Source organism: Mizuhopecten yessoensis, unplaced genomic scaffold, assembly GCF_002113885.1.
Source record: "Mizuhopecten yessoensis strain PY_sf001 unplaced genomic scaffold, ASM211388v2 scaffold716337, whole genome shotgun sequence".
NCBI classification, from domain to species: Eukaryota; Metazoa; Mollusca; class Bivalvia; order Pectinida; family Pectinidae; genus Mizuhopecten; species Mizuhopecten yessoensis.
This window is the reverse complement of record NW_018480066.1, coordinates 957152-978796: the sequence shown is the minus strand read 5'-3', so window position 1 is coordinate 978796 and position 21645 is coordinate 957152. Positions and strand designations below refer to the sequence as shown.

The window sequence follows — 21645 nt, the reverse complement described above, 5'->3', positions numbered from 1 at the left end:
ACCTCAATAAAAGATACTCAGAGTAAGAATATTTTCCTAGTAGTGATTAGGGGTCCTTTTTTAAATTACTTGAACAATAATAATTAAATACATAACTGACGTACAAAATTATTACAAAGGTACATGTCACCTCTCTGAAGGACACTTTCGTTGAATATGGGATATCAAAATATCATGTATGAATTCAGATGACACGAAAACCAAATATGTTGTAGATGGTGTCATGCACACAACGAGCGTGTAGGTGTTTGTGTTGATTTACCAGAATCCAAAATAATACCGAGAACAGGTATCAATCGTAACATTTGTTGATTAATTAGGTAGAAACATTGTTCTTTTTTTGGACATTTAATTTAACTTTTGTAACATTCTGGTAATTGGTCTACCGCAGTCTTTACTGTGTGACTTTAGGAGATCAATTTTCCTTGCTAAAATCTCGTTTTAATTTTTTTTGTATGGTAGAGTGAAGGTCAGAACTACGTGGAAAACATAAAATGTAAAATTAAAAACAACGATTATATAATTTAGTTTAGTAACTACCTGGTGACACATTCTGTTTAACACATTTTATTTTTGATTAATTGAAAAATAGCAAATAGCAGATTGCATGTTTTAAATTATGTTAGGTAACATTGGACCTAAAATTGGTTGTGTACGCTAACATATGTATATTCCTGGTATATCGGTAAGGTATTATGTCCAGAACATCTGTTCGTTGTCGGCTACAGCGACAGGAAATAAGGGGAATAAGGCCGACACTGGTTTGTGAGTGCAATCATTCGTTAATTTAGATCGCAGGATTCTATGTACAAATGGTTTTCACTGACGGCAGTTTGTTCTTTGACTGGGTATCGATCTATGTAGGCCTTTAGATGGAATACAGGGGGCATAGAGATACAGGGACAATCTAATTTAACGTTGTTTATCTAGCGATCATCTTCCTAACTCCAGCCGGTCAAAATAGTAATTTCCCTATACTAACGACTAAATGCAATTGTTTTAAGCGGGCTCGCTGATTTTCGACCTGACGTCTGTTTAAGGGCCTTTGTGTATACTATGTGTTGTCGGAAACATATGCTGACTTGTCTCACATTTTAATCATTTGGGCAAACAGTTTATCGAATTATTTTATATCGATGTAGTTCTTCGACCCTTTACAACATTTGTCAAAATACACCTTAAATAACCTCCTCTTATAGGTTTAATGTAGAAAAGTGGCTATTGCACCCATCTGAATGTCGTAAAATACTAAACAAGTTTAAATATTCTTTATATTTTTGTATTCCCAAGTCAGTGTTAACGTCTCGGTTATCCAGGACGGTTTACCCTCAAAGTAGCACGTGTTAGACCATAAAATGTATTCATGTCTATGTTCAATTTTCAATGTGTGGACAAGGACAAATCTTATTGGGTAGCTATTAACCAATAAAATGCGTTTAAACTATGACACTTTTTCCCTACTAACGACGTCTCTTGCAGTATAGAAGGATAAAGCTCTAACTTGTTTTATCGCCGTTTGTATGACATTAATATGGGTGTATTTGATAAAAGTCTAATCAGCTTTACGCAATGCAAATGTAGCCTTTAAAATGATGTTATTGTTTTTTTAATTTCAATTCGAATTTTAACCCTAAACTACATTATCAGCGATTCGCAATAATCGTTTGAAGACAAGACCACCAAAAAAAATGTAAAATTGAAGATATTCCACAAAAAAAAATGCATTTTAGAAATTATGCGTTTAAGACTTGTTAAGGTAACCCTGATTTAACCACCTCTATCCTTAATATAATACCAATGCTTTACTTTATATAAAAACAATGTACGTATAAAACGAGTCGCTAGGTTTCAACACCTACTGGTCCCTTTGTCAAGCCATGACTGAGGGAGCGATTTGTATTGTTTAGCTGTACAACAATGTGACGAAATTGTAATTTTGTATGCCACTCGATATGATCGAAGGAATTACTGAAATGAATAACGAGAATGAGACAAATTGTTCCGAAAGGATGAGCGTTATCGTAGACGACACCCGCCACGAATATTCAATAGATCCAAGTAATGTCATGTCGTCAAAGCTTGAAACGAGGAAAGTGACAACTCAACAACACGGCACACTAATAAGTATAAACATCGATCTTCATTTCTTATAAAGAAATTCAACAATTCCCAATGAGATCGACATTGGACCACAAACCTGCTTATATTCTTCATTTAAATACATCTCTAGAAACATTTTGTTGTAAGTTTCTCTGTCAGAAGTCGAATTCTCTCACAGAACTAATGGTATTCGGAGCAAACCATTAAATACCGAATCAACCACTACATGTAAGTATCGTCCGTTGGTAAAGCAGGAATAACACTTCATGTATGAGGATGGGAATATTCACTTTCGTAAAATTAGTACTTATATCGTACAGCTTAGTGGTATGTCATCCCTGTTGGTCATGTTATGTATAAGGATCTAGCTAGGTTGCTGATGTAGAAGAGTGTTAAGTGTCATTGATTTCAAGTTCATGAAGGTATGTGTGATCGACGTGGAATGAGTTGGGAAGGTTTATGTTATCAGTCCTGATAAGCTTTTAATAAATTCAGCCTCAAATGAAAACAATCATTATCACCACAAACAAATGAAGTTATTTAATCACTGTTAACGGCGTAGATAAACCTATCAGTGATGGGATATACATTCCAGTCTATAGCTTTATCGCCTTTATAGATTCATCATTTTATGTACAGATGTAAAATGGGTGATCAGCTAGGTCTGTAATACAGGTCGTAGTCTCGTCACTCGAGGTTTAGGGCATCAATTATGGAAGATAATGGCGTAAACATGTATTGAATTCGGACATCAATTTGTTCAATTCCATTTGATGTGTATAGAAAACAGTATCTATGCTTTTGTTTATTACTGGCTGTGGCCTTGCGACTTTGTTATTCCAGGATTAATGTAAAATAAGTTGATGCTGCAGAGAGAACAGTGGTCTGTGGACTCGCTCATGCGGGATTCTGTAACTGTGGATGTTGTTCTCTCTGGAGACACGTGGTGAAAACATCAACAATATTCGTGTCTGCTTTCCTGCAAATCTCGTCACGTACTCAGGTCAATCGCACTGAAATCAGAAACGATCTTATTTTGTCCGGTTCGATACTTAAATGAGTTACCTCAGCATTGTTCATTGCCTTGTTGAAAGTCTAATATTACAACATCGTATGACGTATAACAAGAATCAGGGTCCCTACTTATTTACTGCCGTATAAGGTTGATCAGTCACGTTTTCCAAACACACATCGTAATAAGTCAGTATCACCATGTTATTATTTTGGATTCTTGTTAGATATTCAAAATGATTTTCACAATTTTCTTGGGAAAATTTTATAAATCCTGTTAAACTAACACACTGTAGCTAGCTTAGAGCCAACACAGTGCCCTACAAATCGATGTGTTACAGTCCTGCCGTGTCGCCAATTCACAAACAGGAAGTAATTATAAACGTTCTCCGCTTGTTTCCATTCCTTCATATATTGTGTGTATATTATAAACGTATTAGCGTATTGAATAAAACACTTTTTAAACAAAATTAATTAGTGTTAAGTATATATCCGGGAGTTGACAGGTGAACAGCACTCAGCAGAGAATTTTATAGAAATATTATTCAGAGGACTTTGTTCTCTATCTCATCAAACACGCTTTCCCTATTAAAATAAAATGCTGTCATTCAGCGCGAAATTTCTATCCATCCAAAATCTCATAAATCGGTATGTGAATAGTTTTTTATGTGTTTTGACCACATAATAGTGCCCGTCAAAAACACACTGCTGCAGATTATATAGCCATTTCTATAGTGGTTTTATTCAACAAGGCTGCATGCAATCCGTTTAACGTTCCTCGTCAATGTATAACCTATTGCTTAAATCTGAACATTTCTAGGCGTTAGTATTACTTCTTCCAAGTATATCAAATCAAATATTTTGTTTTATATCTTTTTATCACATTTATAAGATATTTTCACCAGAAATCATATGAACATCCGGTTTATTTCTGATTGCAGTATTTTTAAAGTCCGGACGTTTGTGTCGAGAAGCAATGCATATAGCTTTTATTTAGAGTATAACCTATTTTGACCTCAGACAAAACAAATGAGGTCTAAGGATGATATTAATCCCTCGTCAATGGTATACAGCATGCCTTACGTAACGATACAATGTGTCCACTTCAATTGATGGATGTCGTGCTGTCACTCAAACTTCCTATCTGACATTTACCGCAGCCAACAACGGCCTTCAAAAACAAATATTCCTATGATTCAGTTTCCCTTCATATCAGAAATACATTTTTAAAAGCCAAGTTTTATATTCAATTTTGGAGTAACTTCCGTCGTTTTCTTTGTATGTTGTTTCATAAAAGAACTAATAGGTTGTCACCTTAGGTCGTAAATAATCAACAATGGATATCTGGCCTAGGGAGCGGTGATTATTTTCTATGAAAGATTGCAAACAGTATTGTGATTTTCAGCGAGGGAACTGTACATGACTCCTGTGGTGTATAATCACTTCCACAGTTGCCGTATGATGAATATATGAATACCAACTTAAAGAGCATGGCCATTGTCATGGACACAGTAGCTGTCTTCATCAGCAAAGGGATACATGTAGCATATAGTTTCTATAAACGAACGACGCTCTGCACAAACACTTATGTATTAGTTCATTAATTTAAGGTGCATAAGAGCGCAATTTCGGCAGCATTTGGGAAACACTGAATATTATGCAACAATCATAAATGACATTTTTACTGAAATTCGTTTTAACTCTATTGTAAAACGTGTGATTTATGTTGCCATGGTCATTGTAAGCTCTAACACCTACTTTGATGTGTTTATTCCTCTAAATTGTAATAAATTGTTTCATTCAATGCAATATCAACCCACAAGAAACTCTCAATAAANAAAAAAAAATTTTTTAAAAAAAAAAAAAAAAAAAAAAAAAAAAAAGAAGAAAAGAGCAGGAACCGAGAAGACATCAGAACAAACAAGATTGCGATGGTTAACACGAATCTAAAGTTAGTGATCCAGAACAGTAAACATTTCCTTGGTCACATGAAGTACACGCCAAGATTATTCTATCTGGTACATAGGGTATCCTGTTCACAAACGCTTACCTACACTATAAACAAGCCTTTCAGCGTGACATAAATACATTGTAACCACAGTATGTGATGATGAATGTATAATTTCCTCAGAGTAGATAACAGTGTCTACGGTAGAAAACCGTGTCTACGTAATGTATTTAGCAACAGGAGGCATCAATCCAGCTCATGGTACGCTGGAGTACCGCATAGACTGTGTTATTGGTAGGAGAGACTGATAGGTTGTCGTACTTTTGGGTAGTGAGTTGTTAGGTAACAGTAATTGTCTCGCTGTAAATGTCAAGATAAAAGCGGGCGCATAGAATCAAATAACTTTGTTATTGAATTAGAATGCATTATGAATCACGATCTAAATTGAATAATGAAGTAACAGTGGAAGCAACCTCATAATCCTTGTTCGATATAGAATAATAATGAATATATTCAGTATTCAAAATAATTTTGTGGGGTTTCAGACTCATTAGAAACAAAACAAATATCTAAGTGTTAAAACTTTAATTCGAAATTATGAGCAAAATATGAACCAAGAAAGTATTTACATGGAAAATCTTCGCATATCTTATATAATATATTTACCGACATGTTTCCTGGACTTGGTTCTCAAAATCTTATATTTCATGAAAAAAGATGTGTTCTAAATAATAAGTCGATGGAAGAACATTTCCTTGACTCGTATTTCCATTCTGAATGTCAGCTTAATATGAAACATATTGTAATGTAATTGTGTAAATATATCGTACCACGCTTTTGCTAATTCTGGAAACATTTATTTTTTTGTTGCTACAAAATGTAATACATTGTACATCAATAGTGCTGATTTGACATCCTGTGTTATTGTTTGGTTTTCTTTGTCATTGACAAATCTCATTCTTTCTGCTCTTTGTAAATGAAATGGACCTTTAAGTGTGGTTTTTGTTCCGATGTTGTGGACATAGCTTGCATTACAAAAAGTCAGCAGTGTTGTGTCGTCGAGGCTGTGATCGCATAAATTCAGTTCTCGGTCAGCTGTTCCAGACAACCAAAACAATTCCCTTCTAGACAAACAACACAATTCCCCTTACGGGAGTGTAAAAGGACAGTGTTTAACGGTTGGTAGCAATTAATATAAGCGTATAAACACAAGAAATAGTGCAAATATTAGCCGCAAACAACACCGAACAAACACGTTGACTTTCATGTGCTAGACTTATTGCGTTTTTCCAGAAGATGAATAAACACTAACGGGTTATTTGGGTGTAATATTATGATTAAATCTCACAACTTAAGCGTCGTAGAGTGGTGGATTGGGAATTCATATTTTGATTTGTACAATTTGTTATAAATGTCTTCTTTTTCGTTCGTGTATGTTATTGCCGAAAGTAGTTTTTACGCACACATGAATCAAACTAAAACGCCAATCTCGCAGAGTCGGGTACATTTGTAGTTACAAACGCCTGTTTCACAGAGTCGGGTAGTTACAAACGCCTGTTTCACACAGTCGGGTAGTTACAAACGCCTGTTTCACAGAGTCGGGTATTAACAAACGCCTGTCTCGCAGAAAAGGGTAGTTACAAACGCCTGTCTCGCAGAGCCAGGTATTTACAAACGCCTGTCTCGCGGAGTCGGGTAGTTACAAACGAAGTGAAAACGCAATCTGACACAGGGTAAGTTACGGACGCCTATCTACCTTTCATAGTGGGAGGGTTAAGAATGAGTTGAAGTGGCTTTCACATTATACATTCATTGAGAAATGAGACATTTACTTTGTTTTAGATAAATAATGGCATCTTGAAAAAAATGAGTTCTGCTGCTGTGTCTCTCATTAAATAATATGCAGTTTTCTCTTTAATTGGACGTTATGATAAAATCTAAGCAACAGGGGTGTCTACTTAAGTTCTTGTTGTCTGTAAAAATGTAAATTCCTGATTTGTCCATTTTTACTAACGATTTGCTTTGTGTAATCTTGTATGTTGACGCAGTGTGTTGCTTTCTTTTTTAACTGTCGCTGTGTTTTTTTTGTTATAACAATGCGATCTATCTTTGTAGTTATTCACGTTGTTAGATCAAGCTGCATGTTTGTTCTTCATTATAGTTATCCATGATTTAAATTTCTGCTGTCATCTGAGGGTAAGCAGATCATTTACAAGGTAAACATAATTTGTTAATAGTAATAATGCAGTTGGAAACACTATCGATAATTCTACAAATATTTTCACTTCTTGCTATTTTTTTTCGATTTCGTTGACGCTTTTTTATTATTTTTTATTTTTATTTTATATCTATAACTCTCCTTATTCCAAAAATGAACATCTAAATCCTCACCACGATTCATAATTAAAGATGTGTTACTCCCCTTCTGAGTTTTAGACCAATTTGGATTCCAATCGTTTGGACCCTAGTATAACCATTTCGTCCTAATGGGTGTAAACAGCTGTATGATGCCATAAGTGGAAGTTTAAAGGTGCAACCACCTGTTTGTGTTTGTGTTCATCTCTTCTCTGCTTTACTCGCACACCCTCGTACATAACAGATCCGTGTAGTACGTCAACATTCATACATACGTATCCATAACCATACTCACAGCTGTGTAGTTGCTGACATGGTACGGTAGCATGAATTATCTCCCTGGAAACATTCGTTACCAAATTTGGCAATATCCATTATGGTATTATAGACTGAACATAGAAGCCTTGAGTATGTTTTTCTCACGAAGTGCCGTCAATATCACCTCAGGCGTATTAAGATAGCTTCGATATTAAAACATATAACATACGGAGATCAGTGAATTATTGGGTGCAATCATAAAAAGTCCCATAGTGATAAGGCTGGAATAAATGCTCAAATTTTCTAGAATCAATGTCTGCCGTATTTTAGAGGTCACTATAAAGACAATGGCAAAGCCCATTAAATCAAATAGTACTAGATAATTTCCGCGGAAAGACATGTGTTTTGGATTAAGCAAGGAAACCACTGAGTGAATATTTCGTTAAATTCAAAATCAATACAATTTGCGTGTAACCTAATTAAATAGGTAAATACCTCAGTTAACGTCCAAGGAAATGAATCCATAGCTGATTTTGAATAATGAATATTCTTGTTTACAAAACGATTTTTCAATAGAATGTAATAACGGTACAGGTTACGCCTTCTTATTGCTATAAGGCTACTCCATCCAGCTGATACAAAACCCACTCTGAAACAAAACATTACAATTGAAACATAATATTTGCACATCAAAATATCAATTCCAAAATCAATTTTTAAGAAATTATTTCATATAAAAGTATAAATTCAGTCGGCTTTTACAAAGATTATTTAGGAACAAAATGTACACATGACTAACGATCGCTCACTACAAAATGTATTTAAAGTCTTGCCCATCGAGGCACGACGGAGCGATAGAATAATGAGTAATTACTACGCTGGAACTGTATATAAGTCTACCAATATTCCATCTGACCCCTGTGACCTTGTGTTAACGACATGTCCTTCAGAGAGGTACCAGTTTATCAGAAAAACGTATTACTTGCAACTTCTTTAGATAGAAATCGTGAATGGCTGGCTTAGATCGAGATCGTAAAAGTGGAGTTGCGTATGTGGACGTAGGTTTAGTGGCTACCTATTTACTAACGCTGATTGCCATTGATCGAGTAACCTACAGCTCAGACTAGGCTTGCATCTGTGCGGGTATTGGTTGGGAGCAACTCAGTGGAGTTGTTCCGATGTCAAATTGCGTTTAAAAGCATGCCTCGATAGTTATGTATTACAAATTTGTGTTGACTTCCGCGTTTGGTATAGATTGCATTTCCTGATTTGATCACTTCCGGTGAGTTCTGTTACCATGACGTCATGAGATGACCCATTAATCGAGGATAACACAGCATCAATGGGAATGTTGACTTCCGGTCGCAGTAATTGCATGTGCAAAGAATTCATAGTGTACGATTACCTTGCTTGTATGTAGGTGTCATATTCGGCCATCGTAATAGGAAAACATGGCGCTGTTTTTCCATGATAAGTAGGACATCTACTGCAAAAAAAACAAAAACAAAACAAAAAAAACAACGACCTCGCTGTTTAAAGATATCAATAAAAATAAATGCATATACTTTTGTATTTCCTAATCTAACGATAGCCGATATTGACCAATTGAAACATACGGTTACAAATTCTTTAACGCTCTTTAGCTTTCTGAAATTACGTTTGCTGGTGGTTATTAAACCTTCCCATGTTTAATTCACTTTACATACAACCTAAAACGTATTGGCTGTTGTACAATGTATGAAGCAATTGTCAAATCAAATAATCAAAATTAAGGGCAAATGCATAAAAATGGAAAAATTTCAAGTGTCATAAACGTATCGAAATGGGCTTCCATGTACATAAATACCCAAACACACCCTTGATGTCCTCTCCACCTCTCAATATGGACTAAGAATGAAGTCTTTATGAAACGTTTATAAATGTGTTACATATTATCGTTTGTCTTTCCTTTATATCAATATTTCGACTTTTTAGAAAGTCCTTTAATCAATCTATAGGTCACTGAGAGAACTACATCAAGTTAAAAGTTAAATATTATTATTTTTACGAACATTTGGGAAAAAAACGCTGCTTAATACTATTACATATCAATGCGACTGTCTGAAATTAAAACCTTCGCAAATGGCATGTTCAAAATGAAACAGTGAACACGTACGAGTCTATATAATAGTTAACAATATGATTCTATTTCCGATTTTCACAGAACACTAAAAATGTGTTTAATGATTGATATAAAGTTTATAAACAGATTCTTTTAAGTTTATTACTCGCCTTATCTGAGATTTTCTTGATATATAAGTATAATAAAATATATACTATGGCCATACTGCGAAACTGTTTATTGTTCAATGGTTCTTGTGCGTCATAACATGTGCCAATTTGTTTGGCATTTCACTATTTAACTTAAAACCTGTTGTTATAATGGAACTGGTTTGTTTACTGTTGATTGTGTCAGCCGTATTATAATGAGTTTTTACGTTGACGCCCTATCGGCGATAACATTTTAGATATACAGTGTACGTTAAACAGTAGCATTTTGCCCTTAAGACGTCCATCCCGCGAATAATCTTCGTGTGGGAAGCCGATTATCATGTGACATATAAAAACCTTAAGGGGTTTAATAGCATACATGTGTCACGATATTCCTATTGACCTATCTGTACTTGTTGGTGGTCGACAGGTCAACATCCCATTGACCGAAAACACCCCGAATACTTCACTCAAGTGCGTAAAGGTTTTGTCTCGTCTCCTAGCTTTGTCATGTTGCGGCGTCCGTCGTCCGTCCAGACGTACGACGTCCGTCCGTCGTCTGTCCTCGTCCGTCAACTTTTTCTTTAAACAACTTATTCTGAAAAACGAACAGGCCTAGAGTCTGAAGAACTGGAAGTTATAGAACCTTAATATTTGGCTGGTTATTTCCTGGGAAAGAGCCCAACAAAGTTTGCGAATGAAAGTGACCTTGACCTACTTTCGAGGTCGCAGGAGTCAGATATGTCTAACGCGTAGAACAACTTCTTCTGAAGAACTGAAATGTATAAAACCTTAATATTTGGCAGGTGGCTTCATGGGAAACATCCAAACAAAGTTTGCGAATTAAAATGACCTTGACCTGCTTTCAAAGTCACAGCGTTCAAATATGTCAAACAGTTCAAACTACTTCTTCTGAAGAATTAAAGGCATACAATTATAATATTTGGCTGGTGACTTCCTGGGATAGAGTTCACCAATGTTTGCGAATGAAAATGACCTAAACCTACTTGAGAGGTCACAGAGGTCAACAGCATTTTAATGGATTTGTTCTTAAGAACTAAAAGGAATGGATTCATAAGATCTGGCTGGTAGCTTTTTGGAATAGAGCTAACCAATTTGAGAAGGAAAATGGCTACTTACAAGGTCACAGGGAAAAATATGTCAAGCAACTTCTGAAGAAGAATAAAAAAGCATAGAAACTTATGATAATATTTTGCTGGTAGTTTCAACAGATGGAGCCAAAAAAGTTTGCGAGGGAAATACTTTTAGTGCAATATAATATTTAATGGGAATATTTTGCAATGACTGCCTAAATATTCAGGTGAGCGATACAGGCCCTGTTGGGATTCTTGTTATTTATGAGTTGGATCTGTCCTACACGAACACCACACATGTCGTAATATATGTCAGCGTAATTTCGATGGAGATAAGCTATGAATATGACATACTACGTTATGAATATGACATACATTGATAATTATATAAATATGTAACTACCTGATAAATTCCATGTGCGCTTATCTAATATCTTACTCTCCATCATTGCTTTATAACTTGAGTTATTTAGTTTTATCGATGTCGACAAAATGATTTATCAACGGATTTATCAATGTTTTACCGTGGGCGGGGAATCTTTGGAAACTATATTTCCCATGAGTTTTTAAATGTAGGTATCGACTTCAATAGAAGTATTACAGGCTATGATTTTCCATTCCACGATTATTCAAACGGCGATTTCCTACTTATACGTCATTACTTCATAAATTTGCAGAAATGCCGCCTTCATTACTGAAAACAATCAGTAGAACGACTTAGCCAAAATCAAAACGTCGGGATCATTAAATCAAGGTCAGGGATGATGTACTAAATTTTCCTGTCATACACATGTAATATAGGTGGTTGTACATAGTACAGGTACGTGCTTCAAGAGTTCTGCGTGGTTTTAAACACTGAATAGGGCTTAACACAAGAACACGGAACACATTGCTAACTGGAACAGGTCAATGACACACATTTAATATTCACCTTTTATAAGTATAGTGATAGACACATACCGGTCATCACATATTTATTGCTATACTTATACAAATGAGTTCATACATCAATAAGTACAGCACGAGTGTGTATTGCATAGCTGTAACACACAAAAGCGATCGCCTGGCGATGGCTGAAGCGACTTGAAACACAATGAGCGCCATGTAAGTTGACCATATGTAGGCTATCGCGAATCGATTCCCGGATTTGGTCAATGTCTGCATTGTACATGTATGTATTCCATCACCGTTATTTAGGAAACAGGCCCAATCGCTTATCAGACATGCTGATTAATTCCTTATGGGTTGGAAACGGGATTTACTATCGGTTAGAACGGTTGATCTAGTATGTATGTTAATTGAAAGGACTGATAATGATAGGCAATAGATCAGAGAACGTTTTGGCAGACAAGGGGCCATTATTGTACCAGAAATACATGGAAACACCAACATGTGTCTAAGTCTGTCTTTGTCTCTCCCTCTCTCTCTCTCTCTGGCCCCTTTTCTAGATCTCGATATTGTGATCGAGTGATTTATTGACATATCATTTTCCTTAGCTTGTGTATTACGGGCCTTTTTATACATGATAATTATGGTAATATGTTTCTGCCATCGACTCACCACTAAGGTATGTAAAAATAACAAAAGAATCCCAAAGTGTCAACAAAAACATAATTCGAACTTGAAATCGATAAAACGTGAGCAGAAACGGAACAAAGGATAGATCTACATGGAGACCCGTGAAGAAGTACAAATATAACAGGACCAAATTTTCTGGAAGGGTAAATAGAGGTTTCACAACGAGTGGTTGTTGAAAATGGTAATTATTTCACTCTTAGTCGGTAACGGCTGGAGTATTTACTGATTTTAATAGCATACACACATGTTGGTGACAAGGATGGCGTAATGATATGACCCATATGTAAAAAATCACTCATTAATATTCCAAAACGACCTCTTTTTTTACAAATTTAATAATTTTCAAAATTAATGTTTCGGCAACAACTTCGTGAAAAAATAAAACAGATGAACGACTTTAAATATTGAGAGTATGCAATATTGCATTAATTAATATACATTAACTACGGACTATATGCGGGTACGTATATCGTACGAAGTCTGCCTCCCGCCAAGTGATAAAGACGAACTAATCGCTGTCAATGTCCAAAACCATAGGCCTGGCACGTTTCTTCGTGAGGTTCTATGGTTGACGTTTATAGTAAGAGTTCCACCAAAGATAGGTCCTCCAAATATTGATAACGGGACATGGGTAGAACGAAATATTTTCCGACACTGTTACAGATCTTGTTTTGGTTTCACAGAGACATACAGTATATATTACGTCTCTGGGTTTCACGATCTGGACACACGACGGTATGGCGTCAAAACGATATCGAGCGTCTGTAGCAATTTTGCCTGAAACTAACGATCAAATATTTAAACATCATCTTCTTTTGCCTTAATAACCCCCTTTCCTCATCGCATAACCTCACAAAGTTCACCAACATTTGCCGGATGTTGACAGCAGACGACGTAAACAAAACGGCACGCGGCAAAAAGCGCGTGAAAAAAGTCCTCCGGTCAAGGTTCATCTTCTCGACCAATCAAGACTTCGGAAGGTCATATACCACGTGTGGTGTACAACTCATATTTATTCAACAGTCTGCATGTTTATACATTGATTTGAGAGTGGAATAACACAGCGTATTGTGGTACATGTAGAAGCGTAAATAATTTTGAAAGATGTCGATAAAATTTGAGAAGATATCGAAATGATTTCTGTTAATGTCGGCATTATTTATATAGTTCAACAAACAGACACATTTTTTGGGATCGTTAGCTCGTACAGTAAGTGTAACTAGGGTTGGTTATTGTGTTAATGTTGGTTGTAATATCGTTGAAATGTCTAAATACAATAGCTATCTCGTAGAAATATCCCCATATTAGTAGTCACTTCGTAGGAATGTTCCCATAACAGTAGCCACCTCGTAGGAATGTCCCCATAACAGTAGTCACCTCGTAGAAATATCCCCATAACAGCAGTCACTTCGTAGAAATATCACCATAATAATAGTCCCCTCGTAGGAATGTCCCCATATCAGTAGTCTCCTGGTAGGAATGTGCCCATAACAGTAGTCTCCTTGTAGAAATATTCCCATAACGGTAGTCATATCGTAGAAATATCCTCGTAGGAATATTCCAATAACAGTAGGCACCTCGTAGAAGTATCCCCAAAACAGCACCCAGCTCGTAGAAATGTCCCCATAACAGTACTCACCTGGTAGAAATATTCCAATAACAACAGTAGTCACCTCGTTGAAATATCCCCATAACAGTAGTTACCTGGGAGATTTATTCCCAGAACAGTTGTCACCTCATAGGTATATTCCCATAACAGTAATCACCTCGTAGGAATATCCCCATAGCAGTAGTCACCTCGTAGACATATCCCCATAACAGTAGTTACCTGGTAGATTTATTTCCAGAACAGTTGTCACCTCATAGGTATATTCCCATAACAGTATTCACCTCGTAGGAATGTCCCCGTGACAGTAGTCACCTGGTAGAAATATTCCAATAACAGTAGTCACTTTGTAGGATTGTCCCCATAACGGTAGTCATCTCGTAGGAATATCCCCATAGCAGTAGTCACCTCGTAGACATATCCCCATAACAGTAGTTACCTGGTAGATTTATTTCCAGAACAGTTGTCACCTCGTAGGTATATTCCCATAACAGCAGTCACTTCGTAGAAATATCACCATAATAATAGGATCGTTAGCTCGTACAGTAAGTGTAACTAGGGTTGGTTATTGTGTTGATGTTGGTTCTAATATCGTTGGAATGTCTAAATACAATAGCTATCTCGTAGAAATATCCCCGAAACAGCAGCCACCTCGTAGAAATGTCCCCATAATAGTAGTCACCTCGTAGACATAGCACCATAACAGTAGCCACCTAGTAGGAATGTCCCCATAACTAGAAATATCCCCATAACCGTGCTCTCCTGGTAGAAATATTCCCATAACGGTAGTCATATCGTAGAAACATCCCCATAACGGTAGTCATATCGTAGAAATATCCTCGTAGGAATATTCCAATAACAGTAGTCACCACGTAGACATATCACCATAAAAGTAGCCACCTCGTAGGAATTTTCCCATAACAGTAGTCACCTCGTTGAAATATCCCCATAACAGTTGTCACCTGGTAGGAATGTTCCCATAACAGTAGTCACCGGGTAGGAATGTCCCCATAACAGTAGGCACCTCGTAGAAGTATCCCCAAAACAGCACCCAGCTCGTAGAAATGTCCCCATAATAGTAGTCACCTTGTAGGAATATGCCCATAACAGTAGTCGCCTCGTAGACATATCACCATAACGGTAGTCACCTAGTAGGAATATCCCCATAACAGTAGTCCCCTCGTAGAAATATTCCCATATCAGTAGTCACCTGGTAGAAATATTGCCATAACAGTAGTCACCACGTAGACATATCACCATAACAGTAGCCACCTAGTAGGAATGTCCCCATACCAGTAGTAAGTTAATGTCGGCATTATTTATATAGTTCAACAAACAGACACATTTTTTGGGATCGTTAGCTCGTACAGTAAGTGTAACTAGGGTTGGTTATTGTGTTGATGTTGGTTCTAATATCGTTGGAATGTCTAAATACAATAGCTATCCCGTACAAATATCCCTATATTAGTAGTCACTTCGAAGGAATGTTCCCATAACAGAAGTCACCTGGAAGATTTATTCCCATAACAGATGTCACCTCGTAGGAATGCCCCCATGACAGTAGTCTCCTGGTAAAAATGTTCCCATAACAGTAGTCCCCTGGTAGGAATGTCCCAATAACATTAGTCACCTCGTAGGAATATCCCCATAACAGTAGTCACCTGGTAGAAATATTCCAATAACAGTAGTCACCTGGTAGGAATGTCCCTATATCAGTATTCACCTCGTAGGAATGTCCCCATAACAGTAGTAACCTGGTAGGAATGTCCCCATAACAGTAGTCACCTCGTAGAAATATTCCCATAACAGTAGTCACCTCGTAGGAATATCCCCGTAACAGTAGTCACCTGGTAGAAATATTCCAATAACAGTAGTCACCTGGTAGGAATGTCCCCATAACAGTAGTCACCTGGTAGAAATATCCCCATAACAGTACTCACCTGGTAGAAATATTCCCATAACGGTAGTCATCTCGTAGGAATATCCCCATAACGGTAGTCATATCGTAGAAATATCCCCATAACGGTAGTCACTTCGTAGAAATATCACCATAATAATAGTCACCTCGTAGGAATATCCCCATAAGGAATGTCCCCATAGCAGTAGTTACCTCGTAGAAATGTCCCTATAACAGTAGCCGCCTCGTAGAAGTATCCCCATAACAGCAGTCACTTCGTAGAAATATCGCCATAATAATAGTCACCTCGAAGGAATATCCCCAAAACAAAAGCCACCTCGTAGAAGTATCCCCATAACAGTACTCACCTGGAAGAAATATTCCCATAACAGTTGTCACCTCGTAGCAATATTCCCATAACAGTAGTCAACTGGTAGGAATGTCCCTATATCAGTATTCACCTCGTAGGAATATTCCCATAACAGTAGTCAACTGGTAGGAATGTCCCCATAACAGTAGTCACCTCGTAGAAATGTCCCTATAACAGTAGCCACCTCGTAGAAGTATCCCCATAACAGTAGCCACCTCGTAGAAATATCCCCATAACAGTAGCCACCTGGTAGAAATGTCCCAATAACAGTAGTCACTTCGTAGAAATATCCCCATGACAGTAGCCACCTGGTAGAAATATCCCCATAACAGTAGTCACCTGGTAGAAATATTCCCATAACAGTAGACACCCTGTAGGAATGTCCTTAAAGCCCATTCTTTCCCCGAACTGCATGGAATTAGTTTAAAGTTAATTCCAGAACACATTTTTGTTAGTATGAGTTATGATGCGTTATGTATGACGTGAAGATATGGTAATATTTGAATAAACAATAATAGTTAAATGTTTTAAGCTGTATTAGACGTAAGACGATTGTTTTTTTTATATCTATTTGTTGTATTCTATTTCCCCTACCTCTACGTATGCAAGATACGCGTGTCCTTTGTGGAATACCTGTACGGGATTCATAAATTATTTTATGTTGATATAAGAGATAGGAAAACTCTACCAGAGGGAGTAATATTTGGCCAGAACTGAGGCACATATGATACATTATGTACGTAATTACTTATTTCGATGTGACGTTGTCATACAGGTATAGTTTGCAAACTGTCACTGAGGTTAAAATGTTTACAATGATCAAATAGATCCGAAATGAAAACTCATTTACATATGAATGATTCTAAACTGTAACCTATAAACATCAAAGCTAGACATATATACAAAAAGAGGAAAACAAACTCTTTTTGAAATAGTATTGTGCACACTTTCTGTCCTATAAACGAAAACATGGTGTGAGCATTCCTTCAGATATTCTCGACTATAACATTAAACTAGTGGTGGTAAAGTGTAAGGGGACACACTGTATGAAACACGTGATCAATACATGCTAATGACATTAGATACGTACAATGTATAACATCATCCCTATGGACTTTGTCTATGTGCGTGTGAATCTGCATAGTATTACATAATAAGTCAGAGATTATTCTCAAATCATGACAAATGTTCTGCTGGTAAACGGAATTCAGAGATAGTAGAACGAAAGTTCATCTCATAATCCAGAGATAGCGTGTTGTATTTGATAAAGAAGGGTCGCAGTAAGCGCTATGAAATGTCCAAAATGCATTGGCGTATAGTAGGACTAATCAAGACATGAATAAGACTTCAGAAAGCCGACATGTTACAGATTTACTCTCGTGGCTGTTTAAATAATGAGTTTATTGATCTGAACGTTTGGATCAAGTTGACATATTTCCAACAGCAAAAGAAAGTATTCGGAAACTTAACGCCAACATTCATTAAAATCCATGAAAACTTTTTTTGCGATTGTTAATTGTTACTTCCTAACGTTTCAGATTTGATATAAACCCCGTGTTTAAGTAAAGTTATTCTGTGTTTATTCGTTTTTCCCTATTAATCTTTAGAAATGAATATCATAAATGCCGTCTAATGGTGCTTTTGGACCATACAAAAAGGGATTTTCGTGTCACTAATTAAGATAAAATATTCCTTTACTTTATAGAACTTAGGAAAGTTGATAGAGTCTTATTATACCAACGATGCAGACGTTCATGAACATGTATCAGAACGTTTAGTCTGCAGAGGAACCTTTAAAAAGAAGGAACTTGTGAAATATTACAAACAAATTACCGAAATGGTGTGAAATTTAGATGTAACATCGTACCGACAGCACTCCTCGTCCTCACCGACAGCACTCCTCGCCCTCACCGACAACACTCCTCGCCCTCACCGACAACTCTCTTCGCCCTCACCGACAGCTCTCCTCGCCCTCACCGACAGCACTCCTCGCCCTCACCGACAGCTCTCCTCGCCCTCACCGACAGCACTCCACGCCCTCACCGATAGCTCTCCTCGTCCTCATTATTGATCGTGCTCGCCGCCATAGTCGCCTTGGTCAGTTTTATTTCACTTTGATTACAACAATATTGAGTAGGGCGTGTAGCCGCAGTACGTAGAGTCAACACACAAACAGAACTACGTCTCCCGCCATCGATTCCATTCTCAAGTGGAATCATGCCGGATCATTATCGAGTTTTTTCCGGGGTTTAAATACCAGCATTTTTTCACCGTTTATAGTCTCCAGTCGACATTTGTTGCGTGTATCTCATTAGTGCATGAACCTCTGCAGAAACTCTCAATTTCCTGTGGAATCGTGACGTTGTTGATTAAAATATTTGATTTATTTTCATTTTACTATTTTAACTTCTTCAAAACGCCTGATAGTTTTCTTCGAGGCTATAATAAAAATGCGCGTCTTAAATAATATTGCTTAAGCCCACGTGCTTGTAACGTTTGACACGTGTCGTTAAATGGCCCGACCCCAAATGTAGATCTCCAACATTTCTTACGGCCAATTGTAATCGATGGCTCAGACAATAGCATCGGAGTGTAAAGGGCTCTGTGGCGCTTTGAAACCATTGGACTTAAAAGATTTGAAAAGTTCTAAAAGACAGCGAACGAGCTGACAATAGCAGCTGATGAAAGTGGATAAAACTCGACCACTAATCCTACGTGATCCCTTAGCTCTTAGAATTAAGGTGAACGCCTAGCGTACCGGTTACTGAAATCAATGACAGAACAGTGCGGACTTAAACATGACCAGCATGTTCCTGTAGGCGCTTTCTCTTGTCTGTTTATTTTTCTGTTGGATTGTGACATTAATATGATTCAGGAACGACTTGTTAATTCTTCTGTTGTACTGTGACATTAATATGGTTTCTCGATGACTTGTTGAAACTGTTTGGATTTCCTTTTTGTGAGTGCACGGTTCTTTTGACATTGGGACCTAATATTGCGGTTATCACAACTACGAAAACTATTTAAACTTGCATATATCTCATTGCTTGGTGTAGAGAGCATGCTATGACACACGGAAACACACGTACGAGACTGGGATGGACGATACCACTATTTGACCGATCGCTTTGAGTGGATTTATAAGAAGCGTGTGACCATATTTGGATATTTGTAAATAAAACGACAATGTGACTTGCATTGATCTGTTTTTGCTAGTGTAATCTTTAGAAATGATTACTGGGTATATATTTTGAGTGGTATGGCGTGCTGGGCTGACACGTGTTGCTTTCCTGTCACCGATGCCTGTAAAAACCGTCTTAAACATTACCGAGGTTCTATGTAGTAGTTTCAGGGTTTTTGTCTAAAAACATTATATTTTTATGGAAGAAAAGACAAACAGGAGCATCAGCTATCTTCATATTTTCAATGTACACATATCAAAAAGAGTATCGGATATTTGTGAATGTTCAATGTACGCGAAGGAGTTCTGGATATTTGCGGATTGCTAATGTACCTCAAGTAATAAAGAATATTTCTTGAGTTTTTTTTATGTATAAGACTTGCCTTAAATATTCGTTTGGATTTATATTCATACAACAAAAGACACAGAAAAACAGGGCGCACCATACCAAGGAGTTCTAGGAGCTCGGATAAGGTTTACAATGACCATGTTGCGGCGTTACCATTCTCTAATACTTCTACCTTGCAGCATGAAGCAAATCCCCTTCACGGTGCCTGCCCATGGGTCGTCCCCACGCCGGATAGACCGGGGGTCTTCGGAAGAGGCTTTATCGTCTGGTGGGCGTATGTCGGAACCCTCCTCCCCCGGAGGTAAACGTCCGTCTGTGGAAATTCCAGGTAAGTTCTTTTTTTTCTCATCATAACGCACGATAATAGATATAAATGAAATAAGGAAATATTTCAATCTGAAAATTTAAAAATGTATTAATTTTGATTTCACTGGATTATATTATTCCGATCCAATCGGACAATCATGGAAATCAGTGCATAAGTGAGAAATTACAGTGTATGTAATGATATCGAACATCCATAACAAACAAGTTAAAATCAAGCAAATTAGGCGGAATAACCTGTGAACGTCGATTGACCCGGTGAATAAAAGACGGAAATAGTCTAATGGTAGCCGAGCATGTATTAATTAGAGAAACTATCAATTAAATACGTCACTTAACGTTACAAATACACAAACAATATCTTCATTTTGATACGTGTATCAATGTTAGATAAAGTTAATAAGAAGATCTATTATTTGTCAAATGGGTCAGTAAGTGTAGCTGATTCTTTTCCGCGGTATCCGCCCTCATTATATTAAATGTAGCTGTCGCGAGGACACTAACCCTAACAAACGTAGATCCCAAACTGGGGTCAGTTCCTGTATATCCATTATTCGGTCAGCTAGGGGTCAGTGGAAGATATTTTACTATGGCTACTCTAGATCTGCTGGTTGAGTTCAGGGTCATGCACTCTTCATTGATGATTAGTATACGTAAGTGAAGGACTTAAGCAAATTATTTTTGAAATGAACAATTCTTTCGATCTTGTCAAATTAATAAGACACGACGTGTTTATACGGATGTTAAATGGAAATAGACCGTCATCGTTCGTTATACGCCGGAAGGGGTGCGACCATTCGAAATTGCAATTTCAAGATAGTTTTGTATGGTTAATTCAACAATCACATACACTATACCCGCTAGTATTGCCTCTGATGTAATACACACTCTGCCATACTGTCCACTTTACTGTCGTATAGTCATGATCACGGTCCAATCGATTTGCCCGCCCAGATGTGATGCCCAAGGCAAACCTATGTATATTTTCCTATCTTAAGCGACCATCTTTGTGTTTTTGTTCAAAGCGTTTGGGTCCCGATCCAACAGTGTGAATGTGTGGCTCGGAATAGACAAAATGGCGAGCGCCAGAGGCACGTTGGTAATGGCCAAACGTATCCCGTTACATTTGTACACAAGTTTTAACACCTACTTTCGAGACGTTTTCGTGGCTTCAGTCAGTTAACATATGACGAAAGGATATAATGGTTTAATATTTACGTTAGTGGTACCGATTCCACAACTCTTCACTGCGCAGCCGCGTAATAAACACAGGAAGTTGTGCCATTCTTACCCAGGGGCGGATCCAGGACTTGATGTGCCGGGG

General features: G+C 37.2%; 1 protein-coding gene across 1 annotated transcript in view; it reads left to right on the top strand.

Annotated features, from left to right (window-relative positions):
• The first annotated feature begins 20177 nt into the window (after nucleotides 1-20177).
• Nucleotides 20178-21645, top strand: part of LOC110443304 (synaptotagmin-15-like) — a 41829-nt gene continuing 40361 nt past the window's right edge. Inside the window, exon 1 of the mRNA XM_021487452.1 lies at nucleotides 20178-20325. Within this exon, the coding sequence (XP_021343127.1) occupies nucleotides 20178-20325 (148 nt within the window). The remainder of the gene's footprint in view (nucleotides 20326-21645) is intronic.